Below are 15,738 nucleotides of genomic sequence, written 5' to 3'. Positions count from 1 at the left end.
GCATGCCCAGCCAGCAAATGGCCAAGCAGCTTCTGTTTGGCCGGATAGAGGGGGCTAAACGGGCACAGCACGGGTTAGAGAAGGGATGGACTGATGCGCTACAGGAGGATGTGGAGCTGAGTGGACTTACCAATGACTGGTACCAGTGGTGTCAAGATTGGCCTCTATAAAGATGCTCTACTGGGCAGTTGGGAGCAGTCTCCCTCCAACAACAGCGGAGAAGCGACCGCTCACAAGAACGAGCAGAGCGCCGGACGTATAAAACACAGCGAGTTGGCACAGTAGGGAACACAGGTGGCACATCCACAGTCCCGTGACCTCCTTAAGAGCCTACCAACACTTCACAGGATGGCCTCAAAGTGCACCTAGCCTGGCAAAAGCGACACGGTGATGTCACCACGGTGGCGGACGCCTGTTGTGTAACTAATGGCTGGTGGTGTTGAGGGTGTGTAGGTGCTCCTCACGGAGTGTAGCGGTGGTGAGGCGGTGATGACGAGGGCGGTGAGCGACTCTGTGGTGACGGGCTCTCACGCCGAGCGTCGCCATGGAGACCCCGCGCTCACCATGGACCTGAGCGGCGCTCACCTGGACTTCCAGCAGGTGAGCGGCTCCTCACCATTCTACTCGCTGCATTACTATACTGGCCACTCTACTCCCATCACCATTCTACTCAGCTCTCCACTCGACTCACCACGAACCCACCTTGACCTCCAGTTCCTCCCATGCCCCCCTCACACCCCGTGCCCCGCAGGCTCTGCTGTATGCGGGGGCCCCCCCCCATGTGGGGGATGTCGACCTCCTGGAGTCGACTGAGACGGTGAACCCCGACGGGTCAACCACCACACGGTGACCACCACAACAACCACCACCACAACACGGCGACTACAAACGCAACCACCACATGGCGACCACCATCACAAAAATCACCACACTGCAACAACCACCACCGCCACAACAAACACCACCACCGCAATGATGGCGGATTGCAGTGAGACGCATCATTTTGATAATGATAATAATAATGACGCAGGCACTCTCTCTCCCCCTACTCCTTCCCACACCTACTCCGCACACTCTCGCACACACACCCCGTTCGCAGGACGCGCATGAGGAAGTCCACCTCCCGGGAGCACTCGCGCACGCGCGCACCCAAGGCGAGCGTGCTGGAGCGGCCGGGAGAGGACAGCAGCGGATAGTGAACGGCTCGTGTGTCAACGGTCTCTGTCCCATTGCCTCCCATCACACCGCCCCCCACCCCACCCCCCCACACCGTCTCCCACCATCTCACATCGCCTCCCACTATCACCCACCGTCTCCCGGTCACACAAATCCTAAAGCCCCGATGGACACGTCCAAAAACCTGTCCGTGTCTCCGCGTGTCCGCCCCACGTGTGTGTCTCCACCTCCCCGACCCGGCGTGTCGCACCGTCTCCATGTCGAGTTCACGACGGGGGGGGGGGGGGGGGGGGGTCGCCACAATGACAAAAGCAAAACCAATTAAATGAAGTGCAACAAAGAAAAGCAAAGAGCCATTTGCACAGGAAAAAACTACCGTCTTCACTCGCGGGAGAAAAGTTGAATATCGCACCGACACAAATGCGTGTCGAGCAATGGATTCCCTGTAGCCTCGAGTGCGCCCGTTGATGTCGAGACCGATCTCAGCACAGCCACGAAGCAGCGGACTCCAAGCAACGTTCACCAGGGCACAGGGGGTGGGGCGGACGGGGCCCACTGTTGCACCGATGTGTCGACAGACGAGGACGCGATCACTGCAGGCGCGAGTGACGTCAACAAGATTCCACAGCTCCATCTCTTGCACCCGTGTCTACTCCACCTCCCCCCCCCTCCGCGTCTCCCCGTGCATGCATGACCAAAGCAAGAGACCCCCCTCGCACCGATCTCCATGAAAAGCGGCAGAGGGGGGGGGGGGGGGCGGCCCAGATCCCCGCATTGCTTTTCTCTGCCCTACCCCCACCCATACCTTTCCGAGCATGTTTGCTATAGCATGGGGGGGGGGGGGGCGGCATGGGGGGGGCGGCACGGGGGGGGGCCCACAGGGAAACTGGAGGGTGCACAGCACCCCCGCCTCCCTTATGTTCTGCCGAGGTCTCTCCTGCTGAGTATTGAGCATGCGTGCTTGCGATGGAGCTCACCTCGACTCAACTCAGCCGGTTCCACTACCAATACTGACCCCCCCCCCCTCCACACCCCCCCCCCCGCTTGGACTCTGCGCTAGCCAGGGCCGTGTGGATCGAAACTAGCATGGGCAGTGGGGAAAGCATTTGAGAGAGCCTAGCAGGTCAATCACCACCACAACCACCACTACTACCACAGCCATTAACACCGGCAAGCGTGGTGCAGGTGGCGCGCAAGGTGAGAGTGGAGCAGGTGAGGAGTGGCCCAATTGGCAGATGAGGCAGGCTGGCTCGGCGAGTGGGTAGGATGTGCCCTCTGCCATGGGAAGGGCGAGTGAGGGGGTGAGTGCAGGCCAGGGGGTCGGTCCTCCCTCCAAGGATTGAGTTTACTCCGGCTTTTGTCGTTAAAAACCTTTTATTACTTACGCAAATATATTTAAGCCAACTCCAGCTGTAATGACTAATCGTGCTGGCGATGATGAAGCTATACCCTGTAAGTACAATGACGAGGATGGATCGCTGTGGTTGCCTTCACGTAACGATGTGGCGCCCCGTGCCCAGATGCATGAGCAGCCAATTAAACTTAGCGAGCTGCACCCGCTGTGTGTGTCGTTACACGTCCGTGTGTGTATGGGTACACGTGTGGGTCACACGTGTGGCTGGGTACACAAGTCCATGTGCAGAGACACGTACGTGTGTGGGTACAGGTGTGCGTGACACCTGTGTGCGCGGGGGTACACGCTTCTGGCAGCAGGATGGGGGTGCCGTGGTGACGCAGCAAGCAGCCCCCTGAGTTGACTCCCAACCCAGGCACCTCTGCATCGTGTTGGAATATTCTCCCTGTTGTGCATGGATATCCTCCGGGTTCCTGTTTCCCCCCCATGGCTAAACCCACACACCTCGTGAAACCGCTATCGGACAAAAAACATCCCAAATGATGACATTCCCTGCAAATCTCTCAACTGGGATCGCACAGCAGCAGAAACATCACCCCCCCCCCTACTGCTGTGACAAAACTGGCAGAACCCTCATGAACGCGAGTCTTGAGACTCGACGAGGCTCTCCCAGGTGAACACGCGGAGAAACACGCGTGTCTGTGGGTACATACGCGTGCGTGTCGTGTCAGTACACGTGGCAGTCAACCACACGCAGCCAAGTCACACTCAAGCCATTTTATTTTCAAACATTGGCGGTTAGTCGCCTCATTACTCGACCATGGCTACTACCACGAATACTGTTCCCGTTAACTCCGCTCAATTCCTCCTCCCATGTTGATGACTTGGTCAGCACGACACTGGTGTCAATCGCACCGCAGTTATCCACCACAACAAATTACCCACTCGACCACCACACTACAGGTCACAACAAAGATCACCTGTATAGCCTTAATACTGCTAGGCCCAAGTGCTGCTGGCAAGTAGCACCTACAAAGGCCGCAACCGGCCACCTTTGTCTCCCCAGGGGTGCCACGGCTGTGAGATGTTAACTACCTCGCCTGGTATACAGGTGCTCGTGGGTTCCATCCTGAACCTGACACCTGTATATTTGAGTTCGCATGTTCTCTCTCTCTTTCTGGTCACGTGGATTTGTCTCCGGGTCCTCAGATTTTTCCCTCCACATTGATAAACATGCATTTAGGATATTTGGCTGCTATGAAATTCCACAGCCTCTGTTGAGCTATCATTTCGGGCCAGGTCACTTCTGAAAAAGAGCTATTTAGCTCTGTGGGCCTTACCTGGTAAAATATCAAATTGTTTAGTTTCACATACCACATTCCGCGTATCACATTGGCAATGACCTCCGTGCGCCTCTAGATGGGGCCCTTGGCACGGACTCCACACGTGGATTCACAGCTCAGTCACAGGCTCTCTCTGTCGCTCCATCTCCACTGTGGACGTCCTCTGGAACGCGTTCCACTCCAAGCCGCGATCATCGGCCACCATTGTCCTTCCCCTGGCCGTGACGCGTCCTGTCCGCGCACAGAGACGCGCATGGAGAGGCACATGCACAGAAAGTCTAAGATCCCCCATGTCGGCTACACAGACTGCTGGAGAAATTGCCGTCAGCAAGCACCAATGAAAGCCAGCATATACACACCCATACATCCATCCAAAGACAAAGATATCCCCTACAGCCTTAACAGACTATTGGGGCAAGTGCTGTCAGCAAGCATTTATGAAGGCCAGCACGGCACACGAGGGGGTGGGTGGTCAGAATTGCGCCCGGCCGCTTTCGTCTCCCCAGTGGCGATGTTTCCACACCGCTCCAGGTACTAATTTCAGGCTGAGTCGACCTAGGGGAGGCCGAGGACCGTTTCATATAATCGTCACTGGTGTTGGCCGTGAACCCAGGTTGCCGGGTTCGTAGTGCAGCGCGCTACACTACGGCTCCCTACACAAGCACACAGCCATACATCTACACACAAACAGTCATAACAACCACCGTTCACCACTCGGTGGCGGTGACGTCACCACGCGCTTATGCCATGCTAGGTGTGCTTTGAGGCAATGTTGTGTCATTGGCCTGCTGTCAAAGGCAGGAGGTCACAGAACAGACCCGAGTGCCATCGGTCGACTGACGGATAACTGCGCATTAGCCGCACGGCGCTCCGCTCGCTTCTGTGAACATTGCTCTTCTGCCCTCCGTTATAACTGAAGGGAGACTGCCTCGAACTCCCCAGTAGAGTCCTCCACGTATGCCGATCTTGACGCAGCTGGTACCGGTCATCAGCAAGTCCAATAAACTCCACATCCTGTACCGCATAAGTCCATCTCTTCTCTTGCCCGTGCCGCGCCCGTTGAATTACCATTAAACCGCACCTAAAAGAGCCCTACGTACACGTGCCGCATGCAAACACACGCGCAACCAGACACGCACACACATTCCTGCGGTAGGGAGAGAATGACAACGGGATGAGAAAACAGGCTTGCGGGAAACGGTTTGGCACGAACGCGCGCATAAACCATTCACAAAAAAAAACACGTCCATCACCACACACGCACACACATTCACCAAACACACGCGCGTACACAAAGATCCTTCCGTATAGCTCTAACAGACTGTTGGGGCAAGTGATATTGGAAAGCACAGATGAAGGCCAGCACCACGCCCGGCCACCTTTATTTCCCGAGTGCTGTTGCTTACACACCGCACCCAGGTAGTATTTAAGGTTTTGTCTACCTAGGGGGATGCCCATGACAGGTGCAGATACATGTCACCAATGTTGTTGTTCGTGGGCAGGAATCGAACTCAGATCGCCGGGTTTGGAACAGTGCACAAACCACTGTGCCACCGTTACACTATGAACCACCACACAAACCACAAACCACTCGCGCGCACGCACTAACCACCCACACATACAACCCACTAACCACACACAAACCATTAACCACACAACAACAACCGCCATTCGCCACTAAGTGGCGGTGACGTCACCACGACGCTTGTGCCAGGCTATGTGCACCCTGAGGCCACGTGAAGTGTCTAACGCCCGCTGGCAGGAGGTCACGGGGCAGACCCAGGTGCCACGGGTCGACTGACTGAGATCACTGGCTGATGCACCACCTGTGCCAACCTGCTGTGCTTTAGCCACCCGGCGCTCCGCTCGTTGTTCTGAGCGTCGCTCCTCCGCCCTCCGTTGTTGTTGGAGGGCGACTACCTCCAACTGCCCAGTAGCATCCTTCACGAGCCTCCTCCACAGAGGCCTATCTTGACACCGCTGGTACCAGTCATCGGCAAGTCCACTCAGCTCCACGTCCTCCTGTACCACATCACTCCATCTCTTCTCTAGCCCATGCCGCGCCCGCTTAGCCCCCTCAATCCGGCCGAACAAAAGCTGTTTCGGCATGCGGTGGCTGGGCATGCGGGCTACATGACCCAGCCATCGCAGCCTTGCCTGCCGGAGGAGCTCACCGATGGGACCTTGCCCAGATCTTTCAAGGATTTGTGAGCTCCTCACAATCCAGTCTGGTTAAACCCAGGATGGATCGTAGGCAGGCCCGCCTAAATGTTTCTAACCGGCGAAGATGTTCCATTAGGGGGGTCCACGTTTCGCAAGCGTAGAGAAGGGAGGGAATGACCGTGGCCGAGAAGACCTGTAGCTTAGTGCGTAGCGACAGACCAGGTAGCTTCCACACAGCGTTACGCAACCGATGAAAAGATATTGCCGCTCAACTGATTCGGAGTGAGACCTCTGCTGTTAAACTGGAGCCAGTCATAAGCACACTGCCCAGGTATGGGAAACTCTCCACTCTCTCCACAACTGCCCCATCACCGATTGGTAGTTGTGGGGGCGGAGTGTCCGATGGTACAAAATACCCAGGCAGGTGCTTAGTCTCAGCAGCAGCGTCTCCAACTCCTCCTCTGACTGAGCAGCTATTACCAAATCATCAGCATACATAACGTGGTTGAGCAATAGGGAGCCATCCCTTGACCGCACCCGGGCATCAATCAGCCTCCCATTATATCTGTACCATATGGAGATTCCCCCGGTACAGCTATTGAAGGCTTCACGAACTACGTGGTCAAACTAGATGTTAAATAATGTGGGAGCCAGATGACATCCCTGTCGCACCCCAAGGTGTACAGGGAATGGCTCCGACTCCCAGCCACGTAGTTTTACCCGGGCCCGCTCACCATCATGAAGGTCCTTAATGATCGTGAGCAGAGGGTCAGGTACTCCAAAAGCACGAAGAACGACCCAGAGCCCAGGCCTACTGATGGTATAATAGGCCTTGACCAGGTCAATAAAGCAGAGATGTAGGTTTTGTTGGAATTCCCTACACCTCTGCTGTAGCAGACGGACAGAAAATATGGCATCTGTGCAGGACCGCCCTTTTCTGAAACCGCATTGGGGCTCCGCAAGCCTCTCCTCAGCGTGCCTGGCAAGGCGATGCTGAATAATCCTTGCCAGGACCTTTCCCGGCACACTGAGGAGTGAGATGCCCCTGTAGTTGTTACAGTCTGTGCGGTCCCCCTTCTTAAAAAGGGGGACCACCAGGGCATCCTTCCAATCCTGCGGAACCCGTCCAGTGGTCCAGACTGTTGTTATATCATATAGGGCAGTCTGTGCACAAACGCCACCCTCCTTCAGCATTTCGCTTGGGAGATCATCTCTGCCCGCTGCCTTTCCTGGTCTCAGACTCCGGATCGCCTTCAGTACTTCCTCAACAGATGGCACCTCAGCCAGCCACTCACAGGGGGTGACTTCTTCCAATATTTGAGGCACCGCAGCCTCAGCAGGGTCATCCTCACTTTGTGCCACGATGTTTTCCTGGCTGAGGGATTTTCCCTCCCCCAGGACCTCACAGAAATGCTCAGCAAATCTGCAAACCTGTTCCTGGGGGTCGGAGATTGGATCACCGTTTTTTCCCCTAATGATGGTAATAGGTGTGGCGCTGCAGGTTACTTTTTTGATGGAGTTAAATAGAGATTTGTGATCACGGGCCACTGAGGCAGACTCCATCTCTTCAGCAACCTGCGACCACCACCCATCCTTGCAGCGCCTCACGGCTCTCCGAACCTCCGAGCGAAGGCTGCGGTAAGCCTCCTCATTCTCTGACGTGGGATTCTGTAGCCGATGACAGTGGACCTGTCGCTTTTTCTCAACCATCCTGAACACCTCCTCTGTCAGCCAGGGTCTCTGGGGAGGTCTGGACCGCGTACCTAAAGCAGCCATTGCAGCTGCATGAGTCACAGTCCTAAACCTCGCCCATTTACCCTCGACATCAGGAGGAGTCGGGGACGATGCCAATCCCAACCGCAAGCGATGATGAAATTCTCGCTTGCAACTTTCATCAGATAACTGAGACCAGGCCACTTTAGGTCAGAATGGGGTCCTGGGTGTACACCCACCACCGGAGTGGAAGAATGGCAGGCGCATCTTACAGATGACTAGTCGATGGTCAGAGGGCAGATCAGCTCCACGGTAGGTCCTGGTGTCAAGGACATGGGCTTGTATCCGCTGGTCCGTCACTATGTAGTCCAGCAGATGTTCTTGCTTGGACCCGGCATGCATCCATGATGTTGTGTGGATGCGCCGATGCCGGAACAGCGTGTTGGTAATTACAAGCCCATGGGCTGCACAAAAATCTAGCAGCCTCCTACCGTTGTTATTGAGCTGATCTGGCCCATAACCACACACACCACTAACCACCCACACATACAACCCACTAACCACACAAAGACAAAGATCCCCCATATAGCCTTAACAGACTGTAGGGGCAAGTGCTGTTAGCGAGCACCTATAAAGGCCGACACGGCACACGAGGGGGTGGGTGGCCAACACCACGCCCGGCCGCCTTTTCCTCCCTAGCGGCGATGTTTACACATTGCACCAGGTATTCATTTGAGGCGGAGTCGACCAAGGGGAGGCCCAGGACCAGTCCAGATAATCGTCACTGGTGTTCGCCGTGAGCGGGAATCGAACCCTGGTCGCCAGGTTCGTAGCGCAGCGCGCTAACCGCTACACCACCGCTCCCCACTAACCACACACATCATTATCCACACACAAACCATTAACCACACACACACACCACTAACCACCCACACAACCCACTAACCGCACACATACACAATCACTATCTACACACACACTAACCACCCACACAACCCACCAACCACACAACCGCCGTTTGCCAATGCGTGGCGGTCACGTCTGAAACTTGTCCGCACTGTCACACTTGCCGTGCCGGGAGATGGAATTGAACTTGAGTGCTCCGAGGTTGCGAGTCCACTGTGTACGTGTCCCTCTATTTCAGTCTGTGGGTCTCCGTGCAGTCACCATTCCCCCACTGTGACAGCTGCCACCCCACGTCTCAGCGAAGAAGCTCGACTCGTCGTGTTGAACCGCGCTCTAGACGTGATCCGTGTGCGCGGCAAAACGTTAAAGTGCAAATGTAATTCATAATAAAAGTTTTTGTGTTAGATCGCGTTATTTATAAATGTGTCGTAACCCTCCACACCACCCGACACGGCCAATCAGCTAAAAAAGTGTCACGTTGACAAAAGGCAAAATAGTTCACTACTTTAGCCCACCGGTGTGTTGCCCGCGGCGCTGGCGCCGGCGCCGGCGCCGAGTCACCCGGCGTCACGCCGAGTCACTCGGCGTCGCGCCGAGTCACTCGGCGTCGCGCCGAGTCACCCGGCGTCGCGCCGAGTCACCCGGCGTCGCGCCGAGTCACCCGGCGTCGCGCCGAGTCACCCGGCGTCGCGCCGAGTAACCCGGCGTCGCGCCGAGTCACCCGGCGTCGCGCCGAGTAACCCGGCGTCACGCCGAGTCACCCGGCGTCACGCCGAGTCACCCGGCGTCACGCGGAGTCACCCGGCGTCACGCCGAGTCACCCGGCGTCACGCCGAGTCACCCGGCGTCACGCTGAGTCACCCCGAGTCACCCGGCGTCACGCCTAGTCACCCGGCGTCACGCCTAGTCACCCGGCGTCACGCCTAGTCACCCGGCGTCACGCCGAGTAACCCAAGTCTTGACACTCGGGGGCAGTGGGGCAGTGACGCAGCACAGCGGTGGTGCAATCGCCGCTCGTTGCAAAGGTTCGTGGTTCGAATGCAACAGCCCACTGGTTAATGCTGCGGTTGTAAAACCATAATAGTGCTCCACTCGCAGTGGACGATAAAGATTCCCATGACATAATTCGCCATTGTTTGCCGGCGACAAGAATCCAACATTTTCGCGCAAACTGAGATTATTGCGACCACTTGGCAGGACTCTCCTTAAGAGTCATGAGACTCCACGAGGCTATCCCTGGGTGAAAAATCGTCGCATCTGCCTCACGGATCCCGTTACAAATCACCATGCGACTTGGAGAGCAGCAACCACCACCACGTCACACTCGCTCACACGGGAACAGCACCGCACTCACACACCCATAAATCACTTGCTCACCTTCATCATACACATTCAAAACAAAAATTCCCCGTATAGCCTCAACAGACTGTTGGGGAAAGTGCTGTTAGCGAATAGCACCTATGAAGGCCGGCACGGCACACGACGAGGGGATGGGTGGCCAGCACTACGCCCAGACGCCTTTGTCTCCCGAGTGGTGATGTTTACACATCGCACCAGGTACTAATTTCGATTCGACCTAGGGGAGGCCCAGGACCCGTTCAGATAATCAACACTGGTATTGGCCATGAGCGCGAACCGAATTCGGGTCCCCGGGTTCGTAGCGCAGAACGCCAACCGCTACACTACCACTCCTCTCGTTCAACCCACACACTCAACCAACACTACAACACACAACAGCCTCGCCATGGGAGTTGCCGGCGATGTCACCAAAGCACTTGTACCAGGCTAGGTGCATTGTGAGGCCATCACGTGACGTGCAGACGGCTCGCTTCTCTGGCAGGTCACGGGACAAACCCAGGTGCAATGGGGTAAATTATATGACTGACAAACTCAACTCACGCACATGCGCCATGCGTAACCACAGGAGTAACAACACAGAAGCACCCACGCCTGCACCCACGCCCGCAGTGGGAATGCCTGTGGTGAGCAGCCACAGGCTTCGACCTGCCCACTCCCCAGACACCAACAAGAAGAATGTGCTCAAGGGCTCGTGGGCGAGCGTGAGTAGCTGGGTGTGTGTACCCGAGGGAGCAGGTGTGAGCAACTGGGTGTGTGTACCTGGGGGAGCAGGTGCGAGTAACTGGATGTGTACAGGTGTGTGTACCCGAGGGGAGCGGTAGTGTAGCGGTTAGCGCTACGCTGCGCTATGAACCCGGTGACCCGGGTTCGATTCCCGCTCATGGCCAACATCAGTGACGATTATCTGAACCGTTCCCAGGCCTCCCCTAGGTCGACTCAGCCTCAAATGAGTATCTGGTGCAGTGTGTAAACATTGCCACTAGGGAGACAAAGGCGGTCGGGCGTGGTAATGGCCACCCACCCATTCGTGTCCCGTTCGGGCCTTCATAGGTGCTCGCTAACAGCACTTGCCCCTACAGTCTGTTAAGGCTATACGGGGGATCTTTGTCTTTGTACCTGAGGGAGCAGGTGAAAATGCCTGGGTGCACAGACTTGCACACACACACCCAGATACACCCCTGGGGATGTGTGTACCTCAGTACACGCGTATGTGTATATCTGGCTCACACATACACAGAAACACACACACACACCTGTGCATGCGTCTATCTCTATGCACCTGTGTGTACATGTGTGTGTGTGTACACACGTGTTGGGCCACCTACCTCCTCGTGTGCTTTTACATCCTTCGCAAGTGCTATTCGCTAACAGCACTTGCCCCAACAGTCTGTTAAAGGTTATACGGGCCATGTTTGTACATGTGTGCCTGCCTGGGTCCCCTTGCTGAACCCCTGAGACCCCCTCACCAGGGCACCGGCGTGGCGAGATGTCATGCCCGATGGTAGCGTGGAATTTTCTGGGTCCTCCGGATTTTCCCTCCACATTAAAAAACATGCTTTTTAGTGTATTTGTCTGCTGCTATACATTCCCACATAAGCCACTTCATTGGGCAGGTCGCCTCTGAAAGAGCTATATAGCTCCGTAATCCAGATTCTCAACAGCTGGGGTACGTGACTGTGGTCTCAAAAACAACCCTAGCTGCACAATAAACCCGGTCAAATAAAAAAACGGCTATTACCGATTTGCCGCACACACAGACCACGGTCTAGGAGCGGTAAATACAATTGACTCGTTCGCCTTCTTATCCGAGACTCCAGCAGACCCATAGACTTACGCACACAGAGACCCATAGACTTACGCACGCAGAGACCCATAGACTTACGCACACAGAGACCCATAGACTTACGCACGCAGAGACCCATAGACTTACGCACGCAGAGACCCATAGACTTACGCACGCAGAGACCCATAGACTTACGCACGCAGAGACCCACAGACTTACGCACGCAGAGACCCATAAACTTACGCACGCAGAGAACCATAGACTTACGCACACAGAGACCCATAGACTTACGCACACAGAGACCCATAGACTTACGCACACAGAGTCCCATAGACTTACGCACACAGAGACCCATAGACTTACGCACACAGAGACCCATAGACTTACGCACGCAGAGACCCATAGACTTACGCACGCAGAGACCCATAGACTTACGCACGCAGAGACCCACAGACTTACGCACGCAGAGACCCACAGACTTACGCACGCAGAGACCCACAGACTTACGCACGCAGAGACCCACAGACTTACGCACGCAGAGACCCACAGACTTATGCACGCGGAGACCCACAGACTTACGCACGCAGAGACCCACAGACTTACGCACGCAGAGACCCACAGACTTACGCACGCAGAGACCCACAGACTTACGCACGCAGAGACCCACAGACTTACGCACGCAGAGACCCACAGACTTACGCACGCAGAGACCCACAGACTTACGCACGCAGAGACCCACAGACTTACGCACGCAGAGACCCACAGACTTACGCACGCAGAGACCCATAGACTTACGCACGCAGAGACCCACAGACTTACGCACGCAGAGACCCACAGACTTACGCACACAGAGACCCACAGACTTACGCACACAGAGACCCATAGACTTACGCACACAGAGACCCATAGACTTACGCACACAGAGATCCATAGACTTACGCACACAGAGACCCATAGACTTACGCACCCAAAGACCCATAGACTTACGCACACAGAGACCCATAGACTTACGCACACAGAGACCCATAGACTTACGCACACAGAGTCCCATAGACTTACGCACACAGAGACCCATAGACGCACTCACACAGAGACCCATAGACTTACGCACACAGAGACCCATAGACGCACTCACACAGAGACCCATAGACGCACTCACACAGAGACCCATAGACGCACTCACACAGAGACCCATAGACTTACGCAGACAGAGACCCATAGACTTACGCAGACAGAGACCCATAGACTTACTCACACAGAGACCCATAGACTTACACACACAGACCCATAGACTTACTCACACAGACCCATAGACTTACTCACACAGAGACCCATAGACTTACACACACAGAGACCCACAGACTTAGAGGGACACTGCCGCTGTGGGGTAGTGGTCAGCAGCACGCTGACCTTGCAATCCAGAGGTCACTGTGCTCAATTTCATCTCACGGCACGGCAGGTGAAACATTGGGAACAGGTTTCTTAAAATCCATTGCATTCGTTGCTAAACTTCCACTGGCATCTGCCTTCACCCAGCAGTGGAGTGCGCATGGCTGGTGATGGGAGAAAGTGACAGATTGTGGCAAACAAACTTTTTGAATTAAACGTTGTATCATGGGTGTATACGCTCACACACCGTGCATAACACACACATAAAGCACCACACACCCTCCATCCACACACACACACACCTCACACGCCACACATGCACACCTAATACAGCCCCCGCCCCACCGCGCGTGTGTGTGTGTGGAGTGGGTGTCACACCCAGACACACACATCACACCCACCAATACACACATATCTCATTCACAAAGTTCATGAATAGACACCTCCACGTACACACACACACACACCCGATGCAGAGAAATATCACCCATACAGCCTTTCCCAGACTGTTGGGGTATACGTTCTGTTTGCGACGATCTATTAAGGCGCACAACCCCCCCCAAACCAACGCACACCACGCATGCACACGCCACACAAACACACACCCAACTCATTACACGGACCATGCAGCACAATATCCATGCATGCACACCTCATCCACCCCTCCGAACACTGTGCACACCCCATTATCAAACGCACCTTGCACACTCACCTTTACCTGCAGTGTCCGGTGTTGTGCGGGCCACGGGGAGGGGGTCTAGGTCACATTTCACCTGCTCCGCCCGACCCTTTGCATCCTTCTCCTGGTGCACAGAGGACACCGGCGCCCTGTGGGATCCCAGTTAGACCCCGGTTAGACCTCGGCACCAGGGCCAGGATCCCCTTAACGTTGCCACGATGCACTCGTCCTCGTCACAAACTCCCTCGTTGTGCGGGCGAGCGGCCGCGCTGCCTGTATATGTCGGCCCTGACCAGACTAAGTCGTCCGGATAGGAAGGGGTGGCCAAGTCCCTGCAGCCAAACTTACCCAATACTCGGCACCCCCGGCACACAGACCACAATACCCCCCCCCTCCCTGTATGGGGTTTACTTGGTTTCTCCCAATGCAAACTCTCTGCCCCGGAAAGTGCAAACTCAAAGCCCAGGATGACCAATCAGAGGCAAGTAATTCGTATCACGTGATTCCCCCCGCCCCCCGCCCTCCCGAGCAACCAATCACAAGGTGGGCAGCGTGCCCGGTCACGTGATCGAAGGGAGCAAGACCCCAAATGGCAAAGAGAAGGCGTTTGCGTTGGTGCCAATGGCCGTCACTTTTTTGCCCTCACCGAGACATTGGAGCGATTAAACGGCGCAATTTGCAGTCTTTCACGTCTCCCAAGCGTGGAACGACAACTTGGCAGTGCACATTTGACGAAGGGAGCCCGCAAAGCCCGCAGGTTGAGGCTCAAAAGAGGCCGCAAGTGAGGAAGGCACTGGGCAGCGCCGCCATTTTGTGCCCGGCCGTTGTTGTTGTGGGATTCACAGGCGCAGGGGCGAGGCCCCGTGGCACAGGACCACGGCCCCCGTGGCACCACGACATTGCCACCAGCAATAGCACGGCTGTAGAGCCAACGCGGCCTCCCCGCTGTAGTCACGGCATCCAGTGTTGTGTGTTCGCCCATTGCTAGGGCTGTTGTTAGCTGGTCGGTGTTGGTGTCATGGCTGACCCGAGTAGTGCCGGGGCGAGTTTCCCTCTTCCCCGGACGGGTTTTTTTTCTTTCCCCCACGCGGCTTCACCTCACGTCGCCCACGGTAGCCGTGTCGCCTGTAAAGAGAAAGCACCCCGCCTCAGCAGCCATCGAACAAAGGCAACGGTTTGCCATGATGAGGCTTGCAAGTGAGGCGGGAGGTGACGTGTTGAGTTGATGGCTTCGTGTCGGTTCAGAGCTGAAAACAAAGACATCGTTCGCCTCCTCCCCATATTTGACTCTCCACGTACAGAAAGTGTTTTTTACATCCCATCGGCCTCCTTGGAAGACCGTGATCTCGCAGCATTTGGCTCAACAAAAGCTACACGTGGTTTGTTTTTCATCCGTCTGACCGTGTGTGGTCAGCATATTGGTTTTCAATCTCGTGTGGCCAAATGAAGATAAACTGTTGGAGATTCAGTTATGATTTCGCCGTTCAATTTGAGAGTTGGTCAATTGCAGATAGAACCCACCCACTTCTCCACTCAACCACCCACTTCTCCACTCAACCACCCACTTCTTCCACTCAACCACCCACTTCCTCCACTCACCCACCTACTACTCCACTCACTCCTCCACTCACCCACCTACTACTCCACTCACTCCTCCTCTCACCCACCCACTCCTCCACTTACCCACCCACTTCCTCCACTCACCCACCCACTTCCTCCACTCAAACACCCACTCCACTCATCCATCCACTTCACTCACCCACCCACTTCCTCCACTCACCCACCCACTTCCTCCACTCACCCACCCACTTCCTCCACTCAACCACCCACTCCACTCATCCATCCACTTCACTCACCCACTTCCTCCACTCAC

At 55.6% G+C, this 15,738-nt stretch overlaps 1 protein-coding gene and 1 long non-coding RNA gene across 16 annotated transcripts in view; one reads left to right on the top strand and one right to left on the bottom strand.

Annotated features, from left to right (window-relative positions):
• The window catches only part of LOC116944339 (uncharacterized), a 103,046-nt gene extending 100,315 nt beyond the window's left edge, over positions 1-2,731 (top strand). For all 13 annotated transcript variants that reach the window (XM_076068461.1, XM_076068463.1, XM_076068460.1 and 10 more), the window contains 3 exons: positions 454-600; positions 752-846; positions 1,100-2,731. In XM_076068461.1, the coding sequence (XP_075924576.1) occupies positions 454-600; positions 752-846; positions 1,100-1,196 (339 nt within the window). In that variant the 3' untranslated portion in view covers positions 1,197-2,731. The remainder of the gene's footprint in view (positions 1-453; positions 601-751; positions 847-1,099) is intronic.
• Positions 2,732-3,292: 561 nt separating this feature from the next.
• LOC142925552 (uncharacterized) lies at positions 3,293-14,207 on the bottom strand. Of its 3 annotated transcripts, none has more exons than XR_012942494.1 (3): positions 13,905-14,192; positions 8,820-8,988; positions 3,293-4,104 (listed from the first exon to the last, which is right to left on the bottom strand). It is a non-coding gene; the product is annotated as an uncharacterized LOC142925552 (long non-coding RNA). The 3 variants fall into 3 exon arrangements; XR_012942492.1 differs by having other exon boundaries at positions 13,899-14,191; XR_012942493.1 differs by lacking the exon at positions 8,820-8,988 and having other exon boundaries at positions 13,899-14,207.
• Between the last annotated feature and the right edge of the window lie 1,531 nt (positions 14,208-15,738).

The sequence above is a fragment of the Petromyzon marinus genome, chromosome 21 (assembly GCF_048934315.1).
Source record: "Petromyzon marinus isolate PM22_M1 ecotype Great Lakes invasive population chromosome 21, UKy_Petmar_22M1.pri1.0, whole genome shotgun sequence".
Lineage (NCBI taxonomy): Eukaryota > Metazoa > Chordata > Hyperoartia > Petromyzontiformes > Petromyzontidae > Petromyzon > Petromyzon marinus.
This window is presented reverse-complemented; position numbering and strand designations above follow the sequence as displayed.